The 25,052-nt window shown below is 43.9% G+C and overlaps 1 protein-coding gene across 2 annotated transcripts in view; it reads right to left on the reverse strand.

Moving 5' to 3' along the window:
- LOC119405874 (serine/threonine-protein kinase N2) overlaps positions 1 to 25,052 on the reverse strand; it is a 133,696-nt gene that overhangs the window by 44,295 nt on the left and 64,349 nt on the right. For both annotated transcript variants that reach the window (XM_037672704.2, XM_037672711.2), the window contains 4 exons: positions 23,720 to 23,847; positions 14,309 to 14,520; positions 9,255 to 9,324; positions 5,166 to 5,345 (listed from right to left, as the gene is read on the reverse strand). In XM_037672704.2, coding sequence (XP_037528632.1) covers positions 5,166 to 5,345; positions 9,255 to 9,324; positions 14,309 to 14,520; positions 23,720 to 23,847 — 590 coding nt within the window. The remainder of the gene's footprint in view (positions 1 to 5,165; positions 5,346 to 9,254; positions 9,325 to 14,308; positions 14,521 to 23,719; positions 23,848 to 25,052) is intronic.

Below are 25,052 nucleotides of genomic sequence, written 5' to 3' on the forward strand. Positions count from 1 at the left end.
ACAGTTAAATAATGAATAAGCGGTCAAAAGTACTATCAATACCTTTGTATCAAGAAGGATCCGTTGATGGGCGAGTTGGTACATGTCTTGAAATATACTGAGTATGTGCAGCGCAATGGTACGAAGACAAGAGAAGACACACAAACGACAGACTGGCGCTGACTTCCAACTGATTTATTGAAAAGCACGAAGCCCGCTTTTATGCATGCGCACCTGTTAGCAATAACTCAAACGCATCATCAGGGACCATACAAAACCTGCATCTCTTTGTCACTTAGATAAACACTTGGCGTACTTACACACCTGATACCAGATTTCTTAATGTGAGCTGCCTCGATTATTTCTCTTTCTGTTTTCGTTTTTGCATGCTTTATAAACGTCGCGCGATCAAAGTGCGGGGTGCATTTACACTTGTTGCAGTGATCTGCCAGATGTCCGCCTGATTCGTTTTTTACATTCAAAAAATGCTCACGTGCTCTGATGTTGAAACATCGGCCCGTCTGCCCAATGTACTCTTTTCCACAGCTGAGTGGTATTTTATATACCACGTGAGTCACACAATCGGTGTAACGGTGAACATGCTTCTTCGTGCAGGATTTTTTCTTTTCTTTGGTGAGCATAGGGCAAATCTGGCCTAACTTACATGGCGCAGAAAACACCACTTTGACGTCATACCTTTCGGCAATCTTTTTGAGATTGTGCGAGAATCTATGGATGTATGGTATCACCTGCGGTCTTCGTTGATCTTTTTCTTTTTGCTGGTCAGGTTCCTTTTTCTTTATGCTCTGCAAAACTGATTCGCAGACAGCATTGACAAGGGACGACGGAAAGCCCGCAGCGTCTAAACGACTCAACTGATTGTTCAGACTGTCTGAAGTGGTGTGTCAGCAGCTTTTAGCTAGTGCTGATTTCACACAGGACATCGCAATCCCCCTTTTGACAAGTTTAGTGTGCGCAGTATGCGCAGTATGTGCAGAAAAGTGGCATATGCATAGGGTCATCAGTCGCACCGATACTTTGTGACATATTTTTAGCCTCTGTTGACAGGCGTGTAAATGCTCGGGTTGCTGATTCAGAAGTCATTAGTATTTTTAGATACGTAGACGACTACTTAATATTTTTACCAGATTTGACTCCCACTGATTTTGAAAACGTTGTCGGGATGATTACCAGTGTTTTTACCTTTGAATCACGTGGTCCAACCTTTACATGTGAGAGGCCAATTGACAACAGTATGCAATTTTTAGATCTCAAGTTAACCTTCAACAATGACCATGTTTGCTATATGTATAACCCCAGGACAAAGAAGAGCCTTCTGCCTTATGACAGCGCGCACACTAAACTTGTCAAAAGGGGGATTGCGATGTCCTGTGTGAAATCAGCACTAGCTAAAAGCTGCCTACACACCACTTCAGACAGTCTGAACAATCAGTTGAGACGTTTAGACGCTGCGGGCTTTCCGTCGTCCCTTGTCAATGCTGTCTGCGAATCAGTTTTGCAGAGCATAAAGAAAAAGGAACCTGACCAGCAAAAAGAAAAAGATCAACGAAGACCGCAGGTGATACCATACATCCATAGATTCTCGCACAATCTTAAAAAGATTGCCGAAAGGTATGACGTCAAAGTGGTGTTTTCTGCGCCATGTAAGTTAGGCCAGATTTGCCCTATGCTCACCAAAGAAAAGAAAAAATCCTGCACGAAGAAGCATGTTCACCGTTACACCGATTGTGTGACTCACGTGGTATATAAAATACCACTCAGCTGTGGAAAAGAGTACATTGGGCAGACGGGCCGATGTTTCAACATCAGAGCACGTGAGCATTTTTGAATGTAAAAAACGAATCAGGCGGACATCTGGCAGATCACTGCAACAAGTGTAAATGCACCCCGCACTTTGATCGCGCGACGTTTATAAAGCATGCAAAAACGAAAACAGAAAGAGAAATAATCGAGGCAGCTCACATTAAGAAATCTGGTATCAGGTGTGTAAGTACGCCAAGTGTTTATCTAAGTGACAAAGAGATGCAGGTTTTGTATGGTCCCTGATGATGCGTTTGAGTTGTTGCTAACAGGTGCGCATGCATAAAAGCGGGCTTCGTGCTTTTCAATAAATCAGTTGGAAGTCAGCGCCAGTCTATGTCGTTTGTGTGTCTTCTCTTGTCTTCGTACCATTGCGCTGCACATACTCAGTATATTTCAAGACCTTTGTATCAATAGAACTTAAGCAAAAGGTCGCAACGTCAGTCAGACATCAAATTACGCCTAAAAATTGACGGGGAAGAAGGGAATTCTGGTACCATGAGCACTGAGCAGATGACAAAGTGTTGATGAAAGCTTACGGGACATGCAACTGCTGCATAAGCAGGGGCTTCCAAGCTGACTGCACTTCGTCTAGTTGACGTGACTATACAATACTCATACAAAAGGTACTGCTAGCAACTTTATTTTAAGTCTGGGGATTCTATCACCCCCTGTAAAGTCATTTTCACTGCATGGCGCGCACGTCCAGCAGACTAGTCGTAGTTAACGTGGTTAGTTTCACTGTCGAGCGAGAGATGGCGCTGTGGGCAGGTGGTGGCACAGTGGCGCCGCTTGGCGGGAAGTGAGGTTATCTGGGCGCTTCTGAATGAGAACCTTTTCTGAGGCTTGTGTGAATATTCGAGCCCTTCGAATATTCAAATGAATGTTACAGTATTCGAATTTGCTTTGACAAGAATTTAAACTTTTCTAATTTCGAAGTAACTCAAAGCTTGTTATAACAGAGTCGCACCCGACACGAAAATAAGTTTGTTATATCCAAAAATTTGTTATAAACTTATATTTGTAACGCTGTATCTGTGACAAGACTATTCTTCATTTACTTCGTTATATCGAGGTTTGAGCGTATTCGAAATGAACGAATACACACATAAACCGCATGTAACCCCCTCTAAAAGTGGTTTCACTGCAGTGGGCGGGTGCTACACCGTGAATACACCTATCCAGGGGAAATCCACATTGCCGCGAAGCCCCACTTACACGGTTAAATGAACACATTACACTCACATCGATTCATCTTTTTTTTTTTTTTTTTAAGTTTAAAAGCTTGTTATACCGGCTCCAAGAATAGTACATTTTAAAACGTAATGTATTTTACAGGTTATCACTCGCATTCTACCAAAGTCAAATCCTGCTACTATTCAAAGTTGCTTCCACTTCCCTTTGAGCCAAAATTTGAATATGCCTTGTTTCAATTTAAAAAAAAATGCTGTGCAGTTTCGATTTCACCTATGAAATTCGATGACTAATATCTCGAACTACGTGCAACTTTTGTGATTTCTAAAGAATAGGTATGCCATAAATTGGCACGCACTACAACTCTGTAATATAAACACCTGCCCTCAAGTGAATAATTAGAAAGTTAACGAGTTTTTGTTCATTAGTTGTAACAGTGCCATTTCAACTGCGGTAAAGTATTTCTGCCTCGACGTGGAGTTTCTGCGTGAAAATGGCAGAAGCCTTACTGTCATAGGATTTTTATTAAAAAATCTGTATTGTCTGAAAAACCCCTTTATAAGATGCACAGATGTAACAGATAATTGGGTATAAGAGACACCAAGTGTGCCTACATCAAAATAGGGGTTGATCAGAAAATGACAACATAGTACCCTGCTTATAAAGGACACCTCCTATAAGAGACAAACTCTTCCCCAGAACGGTGTGGAAGGAAATTTGAAATTAGCAGTGAAATTGGAGGGGGCACTTGCTCAGATGCAGGCACTTGCTCGGAATTTTACAGTATACTGAATGTAAAGGGGAATGGAAGATTGACAGGTTCATCACATAGTGTTATGCTTGTGGACGCGATTTCCAAGGGGATGCTGTAACTGCTCAATGTAGCGAATAAGTCAATATATTAAGGTACGAATGTGTTCCCCGAAGAATTCCAGATAAGAATCTTCAAAACAAAAGCATTTGATGGTTATGGTCATCAACAGTGGACATCCTGAGGCATTTACTGAACCAGTGAACTTTTCATAAGCGCTATTGGCAGCTTATGGCATGACCTTCAACCTGGGTTTTCCTCAAAATTTTTAGGGATGGGCACCTGATATCAACATAGGGACATCTGATACATAGGAATGGACACTGCATACTGCCAGTTCTAACATATGGGGCTGAAACATGGAGGATAACAAAGAAAATAGAGAAAAAGTTGAGCACCATGCAGCGTGCAATGGAATGAAAAATGATAGGAGTAACATTAAGAGATCAGAGGACAGCAGAATGGGTTAGCGAACAAATAGGGGTAGCAGATATCCAAGTTGACATCAAGCAAAAGAAATGGACCTGGGATGGCCACGTAATGTGTAGGACAGACAACCGGTGGACAATAAGAGCAACAGAATGGTTACCAAGGGATGGGAAACGTCGTCGAGGAAGGCAGAGAATTAGATGGATTGACAAAATTAAGAAGGTTGCAGGGATACAATAGAATCGGCTTGCACAAGATAGGGTAAACTGGACATCACTGGCAGAGGCCTTCGTCCTGCAGTGGACTAAAACAGGATGATGATGGTCATGATCTCGCGACTGATAAACTTGGGGGAGAGATGGGAGGAAAGCCATTCCATCATTTTGCATTACACATTAAACAATGTCCCAGATGGGCCCAACTAAAGGCCCCTCACAAAGCTCCATTGCAAATTTAAGGTACGGACTGGAAGTTGTTAGTCGCATGTCACGGTTGGTGATGTTGCAAGAAGTGTGTGTAGTAGGGAAAGTGTGCACATGTCGCTCAAGACACCCAGTTGAAGTGTGGCTTTGAGAAAGGGCACACCGCCTTCTGTTTGAAATTGACCGTTCTCATTTGATACAGCCACATCACAATGTGATGCCATGACTGCCACCATGTAAGCTGTGGAATCGCATCTGGTTGAGAAAAATAACTGCTTTTAGCATTAAAACCCAACTAAAAAATGGCCTGGTAATTAATTTGTGGCTCACTTAGTCATTTCATAATGATTCTATTGCAGAAAGGAATTAAGAAAAAAAAAAGACATTTTCTATGAACTACCTTTCCTGTTTAGGTTGATATCTTAGCTTCTTAAACATCATACAGGTTACCATAAGGAGAACAATATTGTTCTCAAAAGCCTCAATGTTTCCCAATAGAAGATACTCACCACAGTCTGGAAGCAGGCAAATAAGTTGACAAGGAATGGGTGTTGGACAGAGTTTGCCACCTCAAAAATTCGTTTCTCCGCCATAAGGCTTTCCAGCTCGTCTCGAGCAACAATATCGCCCTTTTTCAGAGCTTTAATGGCAAAGTATTGGCCTGATACTTTGTGCTTACTCAGAATGACCTGCAAGTGTAAATGAAGAGGTTAAGAGCCTCTTTCTAATGCACATGAGAATAATAACGGCAGTGCAAAATCAAAATATTTCATGCTTTAGTTTGTCACGCAAGTGTAATACTTGTGTAGACCTTTTTTAGTGAAACAGTAGAAAAATTTGCAGAAGCACATTGTTTAGGCATCATAAGCATTTTTCTTATCACCTAGAGTGATCATTTGCACCAAAATTCTCAGTGCTCGATGCTTCTGGTTTTCGGCACAAAAGCGATACTCCCTTGAGAACAATTATGATTATGGAAGTCAACTTCTACTTTTAGGCTTTTTTGTGCAATGTGCATCAATATCCAGTAAGCATGTATCTCAAAGGCCTTTATAGAACATAATTGCTACAAGAAAAACACCTTCACAAACACCAAGATGGTTCAACAAGTAGAAAAAATAAGGGCATTGGTGCTCAATGTATGCACACCACAACACCTATGCTAAATAAATGTGGCATGCAACTGGTTGTTTTATTGTTACAATACAGAAGCAGGGCAATAGAGGTGGCTTATGTTCAGATATATTTACATCTTCCAGAGCACCCATCAGTTTAACCCCTTGAGGGTTTTCGCCGTACATGTACGGCAGAAGCTTCCTGGTACCAAAGGGTTTTCATCGTATATGTAGGGCATAGTGTTTATTTTTAAAACGCGCGCCTTTTTCGATCATTTCTCTTTCATGTCTTCTGCTGCCACATTTCGGGCATACGTAGAATTTTTTTCATGCGCCGATATCTCTCCGTTGTATTTCTTTTTTGCTTCCGAAAATGGCGCGCCGGCTATCGCTTGCCCACCCGAGCGCGTTCGTGGTGCAGCTGGTTTAAAGTGCACGCCTTTTTCGATCATTTCTCTTGCTTTGCATGTGCTGCCACGCTTCGGGAATACGTGGAATTTTTTTCATGCGAAGATGTCTCTCCGTTGTTGCTTTTTTTATGCTTCGCAAAACGGCGCGCCGGCTATCGGTTTCGCAACCGAGCGCGCCCACAGCGCGGTTGGTTTCAAACGCACGCCTCCTTCGATCATTTCTCTTGCTTGGAATGTGCTGCCACGCTTCAGGAAAACGTGGAATTTTTTTTAGTGCGCCGATGTCTCTTAGTCTCTTTTTTTTTTGCTTTCCAAAGAGGCGGGGCGGCTTTCAATTGCGCATCAGAACGCGCGCAAGCGGTTCCAGCTTGTTTCGGTTTCATCCTTCGGGTGGTTTTCGCTTCTTGCGCCCGCGAAGCTGATGGCTGTTTGGTTTCTAATCTCTCAAAGGGTGACCACTTGTTACTCTCTCGTTTATTGCTCCCCGGGGCGCGATTACACCTGTTTCCGTGCGGCGCTAAATTACACAAACGACGCCACCGTGATTGCGTTTCCTGTTTTGGGGTCTTGGAAAAACTAACTACATCTTGTTGGCAATAGGACGAAGGATTACTGTAGCTTTTTCACTCGTTTTGCTTTCCGGACGGGCGCACATCCATAGAGTTTTCTTCCGTGCGCTCATTGACGCAGTTCGCACGCTATGGAGGTGCGCGCCGGTTGCTCTGCTGCCGGTGAGTCAAGCAGCAATTCTTCCGATGCGGACTATTCCCCAAGTGCCGAATAAGAATCTGATTCATTGGATTTCAGTTTGTCAGATGAGGATTTTTTGACGAGTTCAGACACCGCTGGCGATCAATGAGAGACATCTGAAAAGCGTGCGCTGCGAGCCATGCTTCAAAGACTCGTGCTGAAAAGTTTTTAGCGTTAGATCACGAACATTTTTCACCGGAAAAGTACTCTGGTGCACTTATTTTTGTATGTCTGTGAGCTACGTTTAATACAGTGCATAATCTTTATTTATAAAAAACTTAAGTTTTTTTTAGGATTTTGCTTGATTTTACTACGAATAAACCATGTGTATGTAACAACAAAAAGGATTTTTTTCTCACTTTACAGTCATGAAAAAAAAATTTTGGACAATTTTTTTCTTAAATAGAATTGCCTGAAGAATTTATTTCAGCGATAAAGAAATTACACATTTTTGGACTGGATTTCGCGATAAAATTCGACCCTCAAAGGGTTAATCAAAAAGCTGATTCCTGCAATTAATGACGGAAGTGTTGAAAACTGAAAGTTGTGAATCCACAATCGTTCTGTTCATAGAAATCAGCAAACCTCTATCCGGACACAAATTTAGTGCAATCTCCGACAGCACGACAATGGTTTATATATGGCAACATAGTTGTATATAGACATGCTATATGCACAGCACTGTACCCATTAGCTCTCTTCCTGACCACTCAAGATATTCCTTTTTAGTGCGGTTAATACATTTTTTCCCGTCTTCCAATAATACCATATTTTGAGCAATCCCATTTAAGCCTGGATAATTCATCAGTTACTGTATATTGTTTTTGTATTAGTCTACACACATAATTTCTATTTCTTGTATGCTCAAACTGCACTGCACCTTATATATGTGACAGTCTTATAATAACATATACTGTACCACAGAGATATTTGCACATCTATAGTAAATAAATGAGATGTTATATTAAAGGGCCCCTCACCAGGTTTGACAATTTTGAGCTAACGAGCGCAATCCATACACTGGGCGTTCACGATAGCGTCTGCCAAAATTTGCAAAGCTACGCGCCACAGAAATAGGTCAAATTTCAAGGTGAACGCTGCTTGCCCTTCCTCTCGCGGGCGCGCGCTTTAGAGAATGAGGGGATGACGTAAATGAGAAAATGGCCCTACGTAGATGGTAGTGCTGTGACGTCGCTCCTCTACGTAGACGACTGTACTCTTGACGTCGCCAACAGTAGCACGTGACGCTGCGATAATTATTTGACACGACATGCGTAGTTTGTGTAATTTGTTGCTTGAATAGATTAATAAAACTATTTAAGAAAAAAATTGTCCAAAATATTTTTTCATGACTGTAAAGTGACAAAAAAATCCTTTTTGTTGTTACATACACAGGGTTTATTCGTAGTAAAATCAAGCAAAATCCTAAAAAAAAAAACTAAAGTTTTTTATAAATAAAGATTAATAAATGAGACACACAAAGGGAATGTGTGCGTCTTTTTCTTTTTTTTTTTCGTGAATTGCAGCGAAATGCGGGGCTAATGTGCCTCCCTTTCCCATGCGTTCGTGTCCCCGCGGTTAGCACATCGAGCAGACGCCAGCCCTGGAAACGAAAGTAATGTTCTGGCACGTTCGAGCACTCATTATGCTCGTTTATTCTACCGCGTCCAAGTAAACGTTAATACCACGCTGGCTCATGATACTGCCACTCTTGTGCCTCAACTTCCATGCCCGTCCCGCAGAAACAGCCAGTACACCACAGAGAACGCCGACAAAACGCCCATGGCCGCTACATAAAAAAGAAAGGTAGCAGCCGTGCAACGCCGCTCGCGTGCTAGGGCTGGCTCGGGCACATCATGCGCACGTGACCATGCATGCGCATGACGTGTTCTTGCGTATGTGTCAAGTGAAGAGGGCAGGGAAGGGATTTGCCTTGCGAAGGCTACACGGGGCGAGTGGCAAGGGTTTGAAACTCGCCTCCTCGCATCATGGTTTCGCGCCGCTACAAATTATTGTTTTTCTCAGCTCGTAATGAACCGATTTGAAAAATTCTTGCGGCATACTGCTCTTCATGCGGCACACAACTTCCAGCGTCTATCTGAAATTTGCTATATGGCCTGGTGAGGGGCCCTTTAAATGCCTTTGCCAAAAAATATCCAAAAACACAGGCCATTGTAGAATCCAAACTCATAAGCATCATGTCCACCTGTACCTTTCAAGAACAGAAATATTTACCACTAAGTAGAAAAAGAACTCTACAATTCAGCTGAAATATTTACAGACAGAGCAATGCCTTAATATGAGAAAGCTTGGCTCACATCACCTTTCCAAAGTGTCCTCGCCCCAGCACACTTATAAATTCAAAATCATCAAGAGTCAAAGATCCCTGGGTACTGAAAAGAAAAAGAAAGAAGAGAGAAGCATCAGCAGAGGCTTCTTATAGCGTACATATCGCATCCACACCAATCCTCAACAATTCTACCTATTATTAAGTGCTATTCAAGTAGATTTTTTATTATGCCTGCTGGGTTATCCAGGAAAGAAAGCCCGTTGAAACATTAGTGGCCTCCCTAAGGTTGCAAGCATACCACACAGACCCTTGACTTTGCTCAACTTTGCGTTCATGCTGCACTGAAGGTTAATACTTGCCCAAATAAGAATATTTGTCTCCCGGTGGGTCAGCCAATTGAAATGAAACAGAACACCATATAATTTTAACCTCAATATAGTGAGGTTTCACTGCTACCACAAGGCAAGAAGTTATAAAAAGTTTTAGTTCATTTTACTGAGGTTTAATCGTATTTTTGCAATCTCGCTTACCACATTTTTTAGTATATAATACCAGTGACCCATGGGCACCTTCAATTGCGATCAAACCCTAATTAGGATAAAATTTCTCACCGAACACTGGCTATCCTTTCTGCAGCTGCTGTAAATAAAGCAATTGCAATCGAGAAGCTTGATCCCGTTCAAGTTTGACTGCGATCAAAAACTGCACTGTGCAACACCTATATATGTGGCACCATTTAACACATACCCCCTATCTTTTGCGAGTTTTTTTGAAAAAAAAAATGTACAAAAAATGCACCTACATTTAACTCCATTGGCACGATGAAGTGTCATTATGCAAGCTTGTACATTTATGACAAAACGCAATCATACATTATTGTGGAACTAAATTTTCGGACTTTCTACAAGCCGAGAATTCCAATAAAATAAAACGTGGAACTAACATTCTTTGACATAACAAACTGATACTTATTGCACTTTAAGTGAAGCCATCAAAAGCCTCATCCTCCAACAAACCATAAAAGAAGTTCTGCCGCTTCGTCTGGCAGCATTGCTGGGCTGCTATCAGCCCTGGATAACTTGTACGCAGCATTGTAAGCACACTGTAGCATACTGCTAGTGTTGCCTGCTCGTGTGAAATGTCATGAACACACGTACGATATATCATGCATGAACACACATCTAAAAAATAAATGGCGACAGGATGCGAAAAGCCCTTACTTAATCTACTTCTTAACTGCAGTGACCTCACATGGAAGTCAAAGACAAAGATAACTAGGTGGTGCTTTTTAAACAAGTGGTTGGCAAATGCTGTAAACAACTTGATATATATTTTTGGTGCCTTTTCATAGCTATTGCGCCAGTTCCGCAAGTTTAATGTTTTGTATATGAAAACAACAATTAAGCTACAACAGCACAATAGTATGAATGATGACGGCAGCAGTTATCGTGCTGCTGCCGTTCTTGCAAAAAGCAAGAAAAATTTCTTCTAGAATGCTGCCACACATGGTACTGTACTCGTGTGAGAGAGAGAGAGAGAACAAAACACCGCACATAATGGATGAGCAAGATACGTGGATGAAAATTTAAGGGGGGGGGGTATCATCTTGTAATACAAGAAACAGCAACCGAGAAGCCCTGAACTTAAACCTCTAATCAAACAAGCAAGTAAGGTCTTTTAGCAGGACCGGTTTGCCGTAAGGTAAGTACGAAGATAACGTACAATCCTGGTCGGCATGTAGTTTTTTCAGTCCTCAAGACCTCTATTAGCCACTTTGATCACCTCTTCATGTGACTGCATGCAATGAACAATTCAGCAGCAAAAAAATTTTAAATAAGCTACGTGCTGACCACGATGGTACTGTATTCCAAACTTACCGTACGGTAAATTGGCAATGCTCTTTTTAACACACTTATGATTAAAAAGCGCATTGTAGGCGCCAAAAATAGGCAGGCAAAACAACGTTTTAGGCCTCCAATATTGTAAATATAGGCACAATAAATTTTTACATAAATTAAAATAATTTCAAAGGAAGATGTGCGCAACATATATTTTAACAGGAAAACAAGAAATGTTATTGTTTGTCACGCACGCTGTTTGTCACGCACGCTTTACAGAATATGGTCTCTCTGCTTATTCTGTAGCATGGCGAGTCAAGTGTCCACTGTCGAATCAAAACAAACCTCTGTGCCTTTCTTTTCGGCATGACTGAGAATGGTACAGCAGCAGCAGACATCCCGATCGCTAAAAGAGCAGAAGGAGGGGATTCCTCCTATTGGCCAGGTCGAATAGCATAGAACCAGTTTCTCCCCTGGTGGTGAACACCTTAACGCTTTCCCTACCAAGTTTTTTGGCCAAAAACGATACAAAAACAAGGATTTTTTTCTTTGCCAATTTGATTCTACGTGTCTTGAAACAACTAAAAAACTATTTAACGCACTTTATTCGCAAGATACAAGCAAAATATATATTTTTTTAAATATGCAGAGGATTGGGTTCACTGCACTACACCACAAAAAAGTGCCCTAACCTCTCCTGTATTCAGTGTATAAAATGTCTGAAATTAAAAAAATAATGCGCAGGGACAAGGGAGCCCGTGAAAGAAAGCTTTGGGCGTGTCGGTGGGAGTTTGTCCACAGCTATCGGCGTCTACTGCCGATACGTTGGGACGCGGTCTTCGTCCGAATCCGATTATTTAGAAAAAATATGCTGCTCTGTGCAGTAACTGCTCCACTTGCACAAGAACTGAAATTATTCATTCCACAAAACCTTGGCGGACAAGCGTTTTCCTTTTATTTTTTTTGGAAAAAGTTGCTGCTGGTATGCGTGGCCCAGAGGAGGACGCTATTTTCTAATTCCGGTTACCAGAATCCAGTCATTTTTCGACCAAAAGGCATGCTTTGAGCGCGTCGACTTTGGTACTACTAACTGGAGGCATTGTTTCCCGTCTAACTGCTCCCTATGATAGAGCAATTTTGAACTTTTTTAACTGCACCATCTGTTTTGAAGCCAAAGAGAACTCAGCAAAATGAATCAGGGTAGCTTAATTTTGCTGCCTGCAAACGCTTCTTTCAATGTGGACGAGCCCAGCTCGTCTTCGGTTGAAGTGGTACAAACTTTGTGGACAAGCTGAGCTCGTCTTTGCTAGGGAAAGGGTTAAAAAGTAAATTACAAACAAAACAAGTCGCGTGCACATCACATTTTTCTTTCTTTTGCTCTTCACTCTCCCCTGATGGGTCTCCGCAATTTCACATTCGCCAACCCCTCGTGCCATGTCAGAGTGCGGTGCCGTATGTTTGCCGGTGCATCCCATTTCACTGCTGCTAGTGGCTGTTTCCGGGAGTTGGTTGGACTATAGGACTAGGTTGAACCTCATAAAGTTCCGAACAGTCAATGTTGCACAGTAACATGAATAATGGGCTCATAGTGCACCAGGAAGCGAAAACTTGAGTTAAATAGTGTTCACATAGGCGCAAGTTTTTGAAAATAGGCATTTATAGGCCCTTATATGCATACAGGCAAGAACGCCAAAAATAGGCATTTATAGGCACTAGAAAAACACTATAGAAGCCCTCCTTAGCCTGTAATTATTAATAGAAGCGTAAGGAGCAAAATTATTAATTAATAATTAATATTAATTAATTATTAAGTAAATTAAGCAAATTTATTAATTAATATAAGCATAAGGAACAAAATAGGCATTTGCCTAAAATCCAGTCTCTACTTATGATACAGGAAAGGTGCCATTTGTGTGAGACATTTGCCTGCACATTCAGTTGTGCAACTTAAGATTTGTTTCAAGAAAACATTCCCAAATTGGGACGATGTAGACTTCCTTTGTAATATAATATTCTATGTAGTAACATAGTACTGATTTTTTAGGAGCTGCAATGCAGAAGCCGTAGCTACAACAATGCTCCCAAGAAAAAATATGGAGGTGCTTTTGCCACTCTACAATGCACATGTGTGCTCCTTTGTTGTACACTTTTTGCTCAAAGTGACAATACAGCAGCCCACCAAGCGGCCATCCTTGCCTTCACATCTTCATGATGACTGCTGTAACAAGAGTTCCCTTTTTTTTTCTCTCTCTCTCCTTTATTTGTGTTTCTTCGTGATGCAGCAATATATATTTGACAGGTCTGTGTAATAATGTTCAGAAAAAAGAAAACTGCTATGAAAAGCAGTGATAGAATGGCGAGACTACCATTTAGTAAATTTAGAACAAGGTAGATACCAATGTTCCCAATGTATGCAATAATGACAACATAGTATGATGACAATGAGACAATGCACATTCTTTTGGTCACTACTGAGGCAGTTGTAAACTTGCTTTGGTTTGGCATTTTCATATTTTTACCGGTTGCTGGCACAGTTAGGATACAGTTGAACCCCTTTATAAGAGGCACGCATAAGGGAGAAATTCTTGCCTGTTATATGAGGTGTCTCTTATAAGCAGGGTACTAAGTTATGCATTTTCCTATCAACCCTTGCTTTCATGTAGCACACTGGTGTCTCTTATACCCCACGTGTCTCTTTTATCAGTGTCTCTTATAAAGGGGTTCAACTGTAATAGTATCTGACATGGCAGAATGAAGTGGTGCATTGCATCCTCCACTCAACAATCAGTTTCTTGCTGTTCTCTGGCAGCATTTGCACATAAAAGGATGCATACAAATGACAAATTCACTGTCGTGTTATGCTTTTGTTGATAATTTTTTTTGCTCGGCTCAAAGGCTCCAGGTACATGCATACAATGCACGTACATTGGTGAACAATGTTAATGAAAACTGCAGAACAAAAATGACTTTTCTAAATCAAAGGCAGGTAGAAAGATTTTTAGTGAAAGTGAGACTGTACAACATATCTTTCCCATAACTGAAGTTCTACTGCGATGAAGCTTCCAAACCCGCCTACTTTGGAATAGTGACAACTTTCTCAGTACATATAAATGCTCCATTAACAACCTCTGCTGCTGTTGTTTCGTGTTCCTGATGATCCACACCTGGTAAACTTTACTTTGCAGCTTCCTACCTTTTCTGGTAAAGGGTGCATCAAGCTAGTCCATACCCTATTACACGATAGCTCACCTTTCAACAACAGTGACTGTTGTTGTAGATGTAACCTGCAGAGACTCGCCAAGTTTGTTTACTTCTTCCTCTTCGTCAGGAGCCAGTTCAACTATGGGCTCAGGACTTGGTGAATGGCCACTGGTTATTGTGTTCGAGGCAGGCTGTGCCTTTTGCTCCACCGCCATTGGCGACGTCTCTTGTTGTAAAAAGTCGAACTCCCCGAGTGCAGACTGTGAAAAACGTGAAGCAGCTATTTAACCTATTCGCCTGTTCGCACATCGTTTTTTTTTCTAAAAAAACATCGGCTTAGATTCAAATAAATACGGTACAAGTGTATTGTTTTCAACATAAATATGTAGTAAAATAACAGATCACTGGTGGAAAAGATTACCTCTCTTGATTATTCGGTATTCGATTCGTATTAGAAAATTTTGCTATTTGCACACCCCTAATTTTGAGCTGACGAGCACAATGCATACATTGGGCGTTCACGATCACGTCTGCCAAAATTTGTAATGCTACGCGCCGCAGAAATAGGTCACATTTCAAGCTGAACACTGCTTGCCCTTCGTCTCGTGGGCGCGCGCCCAAAGAAGGCAGGAATGACGTACGACAAAGAATGGCCCTACGTAGTTGTCAGTGCTTTGACGTCACTTCTCTGCGTAGACATCTGTGCTCTGATGTCGCCCACAGTATCGTGTGACACTGGGATAATTATATGACGCGACATGTTAGTTTGTGTAATTTGTTGCTTGAATAGATTAATGAAATCTGAGAGAAATAATACGACACACAAACGGAATGTGTGCATGCTTTTCTTTTTTTACTGCGAATCACAGCGAGATGCGGGACTAATCTGCCTCAGTTTTGCATACGTTCGTGTTCTTGCGGTTTGCGCGTCAAGCAGACGCAAGCACTGACAACACTTGGTGCATTTTTGGTGCATCGCTTCTGACAGCAGTTCCAGCGATGCGATGCAGTGTGTCACGGTAAGGATGCACGGTCCATGCCAGCCTCTCTAAACGCACGCGCACCAAGGGATCCATCCCACAGAAACAGGTACAGTCGAACACTGATATATCGAACCCACATATATAAAATTTTCGGCTATATCGAACTCGTAAATTGTATACTTGGAAAATCTTTTGTAAAAGTATAGAAATTCGCACGTCTATAGTGAACGGTATTTTTACCCGCCATCGGATACATCGAACAGCGCGCGAGCTGGAAGGTGCGCTTCGGCACTAACTTCACCCCATGACCTTCGCGGCACCATGCCTCAGCCGACACCCGAAACGCTCGAAAAACGTGAGGGCAAGAGACTCTGACTGTACTCCTGTTGGGCGCGTTCTCCAACTTGTGGAATGGCTTTTCTTTTCTCTCTCTCTCTCTTTCTCATGCTTTCACTGCGTTACCGTCGGCTTGGAGAGCAGGAACCAAGGAGCCGGCGGCCTGCTCGTTTCGCCTTTTTTTTTTTTTAGAGCAGGAACAAAGGAGTCAGCGGCCTCCTCCTTTCCCCTTTACTTTTTTTTTTTTGCTATTTTGTGAGTTTTGATCAGCCAACCACAGCCCGCCCCTTTCGTATTTGCTCAGCCAAACACAGCTCGCGCCTTTCGTACATCGCTGCTGCCCTCGCAGGTAGCCCGGGCGCCCGGGTAGCCATCACCGCCATCGAGACTGACCGCGAGCGCTTTGTTGGTGGAGTTCACTTCCGTGGGTTGTCGCATACAGTATAACCTCGTTACAACGGATCTGTTTACAACAGACATTCGGATATTACATACCAATTTGCGGCGTTATGCCGACTTCCGTATTTGTTCCATTGATTGAGCTTCGTTTACAACGGATTCTGGTACAACGGACATTTGGATATAATTGACTAAAATGTCAGGCCACCAAGGTGGTCAGGACTCCTTTAGAGCGGACTTTTCTACCACGGACATGCCAAATTCAATAACTTCCAACTTCAAACATCGCTTAGCATACTTTCGGGACAGGAACAGCGCGCCACGAATATCGATGTACCGATTTAAGGAGGGACGTGGGTCCTAAAATTTTTTCTTTATTTTTGAGTCAATATGAACTAAACTTCACTGTCTTGGCCAGTTTTTTATGCTGATTTCAAATCTGTAATTAGTTTTTTAATAGCTGCACTAGTTCAAAAGATCTCGCGGTTCGAAAAAATAATTAGTGCCTGCTTCTTACGGGGCTTTTGGGCAATTTCGACCTACTAAAACCTATATGTAAGTGCATGGGCCCAATGCCCAGATCATGCTGTAGGGGGTGATGCTATTTTTATTCCCTTGAGAGCACTGTGAAGGTCAGAAAACAGATGAACATTCACTGGTGGTTATTTTTTCTGATTCACTCTCATTAGTATCTTTAATTAAAATTTGTAAAATGGTGCCAGAGTAATGCAAATAGCATCACCCCCCAGATCGTTTCAATACGAGTAAAATGATACCAAATTTGTGATTTTTACTCAGCAACAACATGGAAAAAAACCCCGTAAGGCTGAGTGCGTTGAGCAAAAATATCAAACTGAGAAAAACCCACTTGAAGTTTCAGACAACTGTAACTTTTGTGGAAGTGCAGCCACAGCACTAGTGGTTATATCATTTGATAGGTTTCTTCTTCACGAGAACAGCCATACCAAATATAAGACCATGACCTTCCAATGTACTGGCAAAATCTTATAAAGCCACATAGTGCACCCAGTACCAGAGTGATAAACTCCACCTTTAGCAATTCATAGGCCTGTACCAATTCCTTGCAAGCTAAAGAAATACAAAATTTGTCTATGAATGTGGCTTTGCAACAGGCAAATAAAATGGACAGAGAGATTAAGTCTAAAAAGCACGTGAGTTATTTATTAAACCAAAAATCAGTTATTATTGTCCAGCAATACCACTTGGCTCAACAGCAGGCAAGGGCTGTACTCGGGGTCCCCTGCTGGTTTGTGTAGTTTTGAAAGTCTGTGCTTGGTGTCACTACTGTATAAGTGTCCTTTTGCAACTTCCAATGTCAGTTTTTAACCTTCTCAAGGCTGTGGAGCACAAATCAATTTCCCAAAGTGTAACACGGCGTCTCTGAAATTTCGGTGTTGCTCTGTCAGGTCGTGGTTGAAGCGACTACCGTTGCACCCTTGTCGACAGTATTTGTGGCCATAATTTAATGCATTTCACTTCAAATGACATTAATTATCTTAGCACCACTATCACCAGCTACCTTCTACGAGAAACGCTTCTCGCGCGAGTCGCACCTATGATAATGAAGCACAGGCTTTGAAAGCAGCCTATACCCTCTGCCTTGAAAAAGGTCACTGCTTGAGCCGAACTCGGAACGAAGCACAAGCCCAAAGAACGTTTTTATCACGGATAAGTCCACGCGGATAAATTCTGTGCCATTTTCCTTGCCGCCGTTCACCAACATCCAACGGCTTGAACTTCCGCTGCTCCGTTGCGCGCTGCGATGCCAAGCACTCCTCCCGTCGCCGTATTTCCCACGCACTCGGCAGTCCCGCATAGAATGCCATACGAACGCGGTTTCGAATGCCACTGAAGCGTTGCCTAATGATCCGATGGCTGCAGCTTGACCAAGGGGAACCGGGCGGTTCTCGTAGACTCGACGCTCCGGTAGCGACAAGTAGTTTCGGCATCGCGCCCTCGTACACTTGGCGTGTCTTCTTTACATGAGAATCTCCGGATGTGCCAGCACAAAATAAGGTAACTGTGTGTCGGCCGGCCGCACGAACGCGAGCGTAAGCAGAAGATGACACTTGTAACAGCACACGAGCACACGACACCAGCAACACGGCAGCCGTGAGCGCAGAACAAAAATACAAAAACAAAATGGCCGCCTCAGGTTGCGCCAGCCAATGGGAGGCGCGAGAGAAGGGGCTCGCCTCGCGCGCGCGTGCTCTGGCCAATGAGCGTTCTACAACCACCCTTCGGAAAAGCGCCGATAGCGACCGTAAAGTGAGCTAGAAGAGAGTAGTGGGCTTGCTGGGGTCCCCTGCTTGACGCCGGGTATGTCACATGTGTGGTGGCGCCACCAGCGACTTAAATGTAGGGCACTGCCTGACGGAGGCGTTTGTGCGCAACTGATGCGATGCTTTTTTGTGCGCTGTTATCATATGCACTGGACGGAAATGTACACGAATTTCGGCAGTGTAAACGGTGATGCTGATGTCGCTGAGACAATAAAAAATTTTAAAAAACTAGCGCGAGCTAGGTGCGTTGGCCTACATATGCGCGTGAGGCATGGTAACCATCTAGAACAGTGTAGCATGGAGTATGCAGCTCTGCTGTTAGCTAGTTATGATGTTAAATGAAACACACGGAAGACCGTTAGTACTCGTGCGAGTAAAGCTGCAGAAAACATTATTTTCTGAAACTCTGTCGCCGTAACTCGCGCGATTAAACTGCATGCAAGGGATGCTGCGCAAATTTGAGATGCAATAAATTGCTCTTACGAGTGATAAGCAGCGATGGCAAACTTTTCAAAGCTTACGCGTTTTGCGGCTATCAATTGTAAACTGGATTCTTTGCATTTCTTGGGCACTACTTTCGTCACGCACGCCTTTTACGAGCGTGTGAAATTATACTGCCGATGCTGACCTTGACACACACTCGGGAGTTTACCACGAGCTCTTAATGTTATACATTCCACAGCATTTAAAAACTTGGAGCTGCTCATTCTTTCTGCAGATCTCCAGTACCTTGCCTCTATAATTTGGCTATTTCTGCACTGAGTATTCCTATGCAAACACTGTAAAAATCCACAGAAAAGAAAAACAGGAAGCCACTCTCCTCAGGTACTGGGTACAAGTACATGAACATTTATTCATCATATATTGGGCACAGTTGCTTGCTTGAACAGTATCGCCAATGGCACGAGAGCGTACCTTCTTCTCGCTTTGAACGCTTCCCAATTGCTTTCGCTTTCGGGTCGGTCTTTCTCGTGGTGCCTTCTTTGTCAAATACGACGCCAAGTTAGGCAGGATTGTAGGCACAGCGTCCTCTCGTAGGCAAGATTTTCCACGTGGTGTGCGTACTTCGTTATCCCTTCGATTATATATGCACGTAGTACCGTAGCACATACTCCGGCTCAAAATGAAGTTGACACACGGCAGGTGTGTCGTCCAGTGCTTTGTCCGCTCGATGCAAATTCCTTTCCCAGGGCTTCCTCATTGCTTCCTCAGGGCTGCATCCTTCGGAACGCCTAACAAAGACGACTTCGTGCTGCCCTTCACGTGGACGTAACCTGTCCGACAGCCTGGCGCAAAACAGTGGTTTTGCCGCCACGGAAGCATTTTAACCTCGTGGGACGGTCACTGCTTGTCAGGCCACATCGCTGTTCGCAGAAGAACCTAGCAGATTGAGGATGCAAAGCGCGAAGAGTTCTCAAAAAAACAAAACTTGCACACACCGACCGCCACTCCAAACAGCCAGCAACTGCCCCAGCGCCAACGCTCACTACATTTGATGCGACGGTGGCGCCGCGCCGTGGAGGCGTGCCGAAGCACGTTTTTGTGACATTGGCGGCGTCACCGCAATGCATAACGCCGGCAGGCGAGTGAGCCCACTACCCTATTCTAGCTCACTTTAGCGACCGTTCTGTTGCAGCGACGCCATTTTGAAGCGCCGCAATATGTACAAAAAGAAAACAGCTTCAAAACAAGCCAAAGATGGCGGCGATCAGCCAGCTGCTGCGCCCGCGGCGCGCGCGGGAAGTTTGAACAAATTTTGCCTGTTGAGATGCATTTTGCAGCTCCCGTGGCGTCTTAAAAATAAGTTTTAACCCATTTCCCGGGCTAAATCGGCGATAATATTTTGAGGGCAGCTGCTTAGGGGTGCAAACATGCCTAAAATGCGTTTTTCTCAAAACTGATTTTCTGTCCATTTTTTACTATTCTAAGACCCGCGTCCCCCCTTAAGAACGAAGGCCGCTGATCTCCAGTCTGTCAATGATCAGCTATGCCTAGCTGTAGCGACAAAAAATTGGCGCGCAGCGTGCTTGGTGTTGCGTTTTGGGATGCTGACATGCGAAACTGCTAGCTGCTCCACCACTTCTCCGAGCGGTCGCTGCGCGGCGAGCTTGGCCGGGCGGTCTGCTGCCGATGCGCAAAATGCCCATCCGCGGTTCTGAGGAGCTAGCGGGCGATGCGATTCGTTGCTTGCGACGAAGGACATTGCGACTTCTTCGCTTTCGCATGTCCGCTAGCGCGATGTTCTTGCCCGCAAAGTTCGGATTTGTCTCGTACATCGGCACCGTGAGCGGAGTTAGGCCTAGCCATGACATCGAGTAGAAAGCTCAGTTGCGATGTGCGTGGCCGCGGTGACCGATGTTTCAAATTACGCCATGCTCGATCGCGAGCACGAAGAGCTGCCCGCAGTGGTCTTCGTCATAAGTTCCCAAGTGCTGATAAGAAGAAGCTCTAACAACGGGACCAACGTGTCAACGCTATTACAGTCGCACGTCTGCGATGTTCGCGACGAGTGCGGCACGCTATCGTAGTCTGATGATTGAGCTTCCGCTTGCAGCTGGCAAACTAAAGCGTTCTAAATTATCGTCGGCCCGTGAACACAGAACGAGTGCGAACGTGTCACTAAGTAGCGCAATTTTCGACAGCCACGACCTCGCGACGCACAAGCAGCAGACGACAATCCCGAAGCAAGCATCACGGCAGAAGCAGTCAATCGGAGGCCTTGAATTGAACTTCAAACATGTGCTTTTCGTATGCTTGTTACTGAATGGAGGAGCTAGCTGAAACGGAGAACTTGAACACGGAGAAATGCTCTTTACCACAAGCCCAAAATGGTGGCGCCCTGTTGCGCCTTTGCCGAGCTATAACTTTGAAAAACGCAGTTTTTTTTTTTTGCTATTTCCGCAATTTCCACCAAGTTGGCAGACGCAAAAAAATTTTTGATAGCACTTCTACGTAGTTTTCAGTGAAGATATTTTGGAATTTGATAGAAAATGGGCTACAGAAAGTGAAAATGCAATTTTCCAAAAATCTCATTTTTTTTGGTCCCCTGTTAAAAACAAGACCATGTTTGTGACTTGTAATTCTCTCCAGTTATAACAGACCCATTCAGTGTTTACATAAAAGTCTGTTGTAACAGTACTTGGATTTTACATACTCCCTTTACAAGAGACCAAAATCCTCTTCACTATGAAGGTCTGTTGTAACGAGGTTATACTGTACCACCGCATTCCTCTTTTGCGTGCGTGCTCCCCTGCGAGCTCAAAAACATCGAGCTGAAGTTTCTGCTGGCAAACACGACAGCGAAGCTGCAACCGCTGGACCAGGGCATCATCAAGTCCTTCAAGGTGGGCTGCTGGTAAACCTCCGCATGGGCACTGAGCTGAAGGTTGACCTGCTTGGTGCCATTCAAATGGCGACGGGCGCCTGGCGAGACGTGAAGATGGACACAGTGGCCAACTGCTTCCGGAAGGCAGGCTTCGTGACGGCGGAACTTACGGCGACAAAGAGCGCACAGACGACGCATTTCGCGAGTTGTCGTCCCATTCCACTCGAAGTGTCTGCGGACTGTTTTGTGGAAGCGGACTACAATGTTCAGGCTGTTGCGGACTATTTTGTGGAAGTAGACTGCAATGTTCAGGCTGTTGTGAGCCTCGCTGACAAGGACATTGTAACTGCAGTCGCAGGGACCCAGGATGCCCAGGCCGACAGCTCAAGTGGCGACGAAGATCGTCTGGACAAGGCGGCGGCTACACGCAAGTACTCTGCCGCTGAAGTGGCAGCAGCGTTCGGCTCGATTCGCCGTTTTTGCAGCGACATGGAGTGAATCGGGCTGTCGCACCTGGACAGCCTCGATAAGATGGAGGCCAGCGTCTTCAACTTCATTTCGAAGACGAAGAAGCAGGCCAAGATAAGCGATTTTTTTTCGTGCAAACAAAGCATTCTGTTGCGTCGTGTGCGTGGAATTGGTCGTCATTCTTGAATGCGCCGATTGTAGGTGATCGTCCACCACTGGTAAGGTCTCAGGGCCTGTATTTTTTATATCGAATTTTTCATATATCGAACTAATTCGCGATCCCCTCCAAGTTCGATATATCCGTGCTCGACTGTATCGAACTAATTTGCGATCACCTTCGAGTTCGATATATCCATGTTCGACTGTAGTAGACCATAGAGAACGCCAACACAACACGACAACACCGCTCGCGTGCTCGGGGGTTCAGGCTGGCTCGGGCACGTGAAGTGCGCATGACGCCTTCATGCTTATGCGTCACGTGATCCTCAGACTCTAATGCCGAAGAGGGCAGAGAAGAGATTTGACTTGTGAAGGCTACACGGGGCGAGTGGCAAGGGTTTCCAACTCACCTCCTCGCATCATGGTTTCGTGCTGCTTCAAATTATTGTTTTTCTCAGCTCATAATGAAGAGATTTGAAAAATTCTTGCAGCATACTGTTCTTCATTCGGCACGCAACAACTTCCAGAGTCTAAATAAAATTTGCTACGGTAAAAGCTCGTTAATTTGGATTTCACGGGAGCAGAAAAAACATCCGAATTAACCAAATGCCGAATTATCGAAATTATCAAGTAAACAATAAACAACTCACTATTGCATCGATGCATTTTTTATTTTCTTGATGACTACGCAAATCCAGTAGTACTTATTTTGCATAAGAGCACGTGTAAAAGCCGCAATTTTCATTATTTTGAAGACTTCGTTCACAATGTGACCACGGCTCAATACTTTCAACAATGCGATTGTGGTAAGGTTGTGGATGTTGACCATGCCTTTCTAAAGACCTGCGCCCGTTTCGGTTGCTCGCGAACGCAGTTTTAGCAGTTTTCACTCTGTCACAGATTTGCAGCACTTCGTGCTTGGCGCGCTCCGAGGATCATCTGAATTAACCGGGTTTCAGCCAAGTATGACCGAATTTACGAGAGTTTGATGCCATTAAACAATATGCTTGCCAGGACCAGAAAACACGTCCGAATTAACGGGGGTTGAATTAGCGAGATTTTACAGCATGTGGCCTGGTGAGGGGCCTTTTAACTTCTTACTTAGCAGATTAGCTTGGCTAGTCCCAAGGCTTGACAGTAGTCAGCTCCCCCCCATAATCAGCTTCCTTTTATAGCAGGGCAGTGCCTCATTTGTCCAGACAGCTTGCACGAAAGCAGGCTCAGCCATTTGAATTAAGTCAAATCAGATACATTATGAATTTATTATCACAGTGCCGTTTCACTATGGGTAGTATTATTGCATAATTATTTTCTTACATGTGAGCAATTACTAAATCGAAACACCTCACATCGACACTTGGTGGAATCTAGGCAGCCACGCTGCTATTTCAATCCACAATTTTTAAATGCACTTTGAGGCAACCCACAGTGGCACACCTATGCGCGGCATAAGTGACAGTCAGTAATGTGACAAAACAGGGATTACCTGAACATCAACTTCCAGTGATGTCTGAAGTGGCGACAATGGACTCAATGTGTCAGCTTCATTGCCGTCTTCAAAGTTGAGCTTGGTAACCACTAGACTGTCAAGCTCAGGAGGTGTGGGAACAGGAGCTGCAAGATGAAAGGCAAGAAAGTAAATTGACAAGAAATACAGTAAGACTTCCGTTAATCTTACTCCAGTTAGCTAGCTTTTTTTTAATTATTTCAATCTCAACAGAAGGTCACAGCCAGCACCCCCTGCATTTCTATGGGGCCAAACTTTCATTATTTCGATCCTGAAATTAGCCTTCACAGGATGATATAAACTTAGCTGGTCATTTTAAACGTGCCCGATCCCAATGGTGACCGATGCAATGGTTCCAATAGCAGCAGCATCTGACTTTGTGGTGTTCAGGGTACAGTGAATGTGTCAAACACACATATGTTGAATTCTAATGGCAGAGTCGGAGCAGCCGACAGACTCTGGCATAGAGCAACACCTCCAAATCCACAATTAGAACAAAACCCACCCGTGCCTCTGGAGCAAGGCGGAAGCTGAAGTTCTATCTTTCGCTGCCGAGTCGCCCAGAATACCTTGCGTGTTATTCCCTTCCGCAGTCGATTCCTGTGCAATTCCCTCTCATACACGGCGGTTTCAGCATCGCTCTCACTATCCAATGAATCGCTTAAGCAAGAACTGGAGCTTTCCGACTTGGAGGTGTTGCTGTTGAGCTGCGCAATCAATGCTGCATGGTTTGCCCAGTTGTCCCAAGTCATCGAAACATGCGACTACCAGCGGCGCCCCCAAGCAGGCAAATGTGTTAAAGAAAATGCATTACAGAGTTCCGGTCCACTCCACCGATTTTGGTGGAGCAACTTTTCCTGCTCCATGAAGCGATTCCCCCTCTGAATCCACTCAGACTTTCTAACTGAAATGCTTGACTCAAGCACTCTGTCATTGGAATGAACTTGCTTCAAAATGAGCAGAAAAACTTGCTCTGACTTTGCCATTGGAATTCAACAATAATCTGTCAAAATTGCCCATTTTAGACTTAACCCAGGAAGGTCTTAATGTGGGTATGGGAAGAACAAAATCATGTACGAAGATCTGACTACCGTATAAACGCGTGTAAGGGCCGCACCCGTGTAAGGGCCGCACCCCGTTTTTTTGAAGTGCATATTCTAAAAAAAAAAAAAAAAAAAATCCGCGTAAGAGCCGCACCCACACTTTCCTCAACCAATACGTATTCAAAATGCGCGCGCGCGTAAGCTTCTAGGCGTAGTCGATAGATGGCGCAAGAAAACGCAACCATCATCATCATCGTAATTAGAGTATA

The sequence above is a fragment of the Rhipicephalus sanguineus genome, chromosome 1, assembly GCF_013339695.2.
Source record: "Rhipicephalus sanguineus isolate Rsan-2018 chromosome 1, BIME_Rsan_1.4, whole genome shotgun sequence".
NCBI classification, from domain to species: domain Eukaryota; kingdom Metazoa; phylum Arthropoda; class Arachnida; order Ixodida; family Ixodidae; genus Rhipicephalus; species Rhipicephalus sanguineus.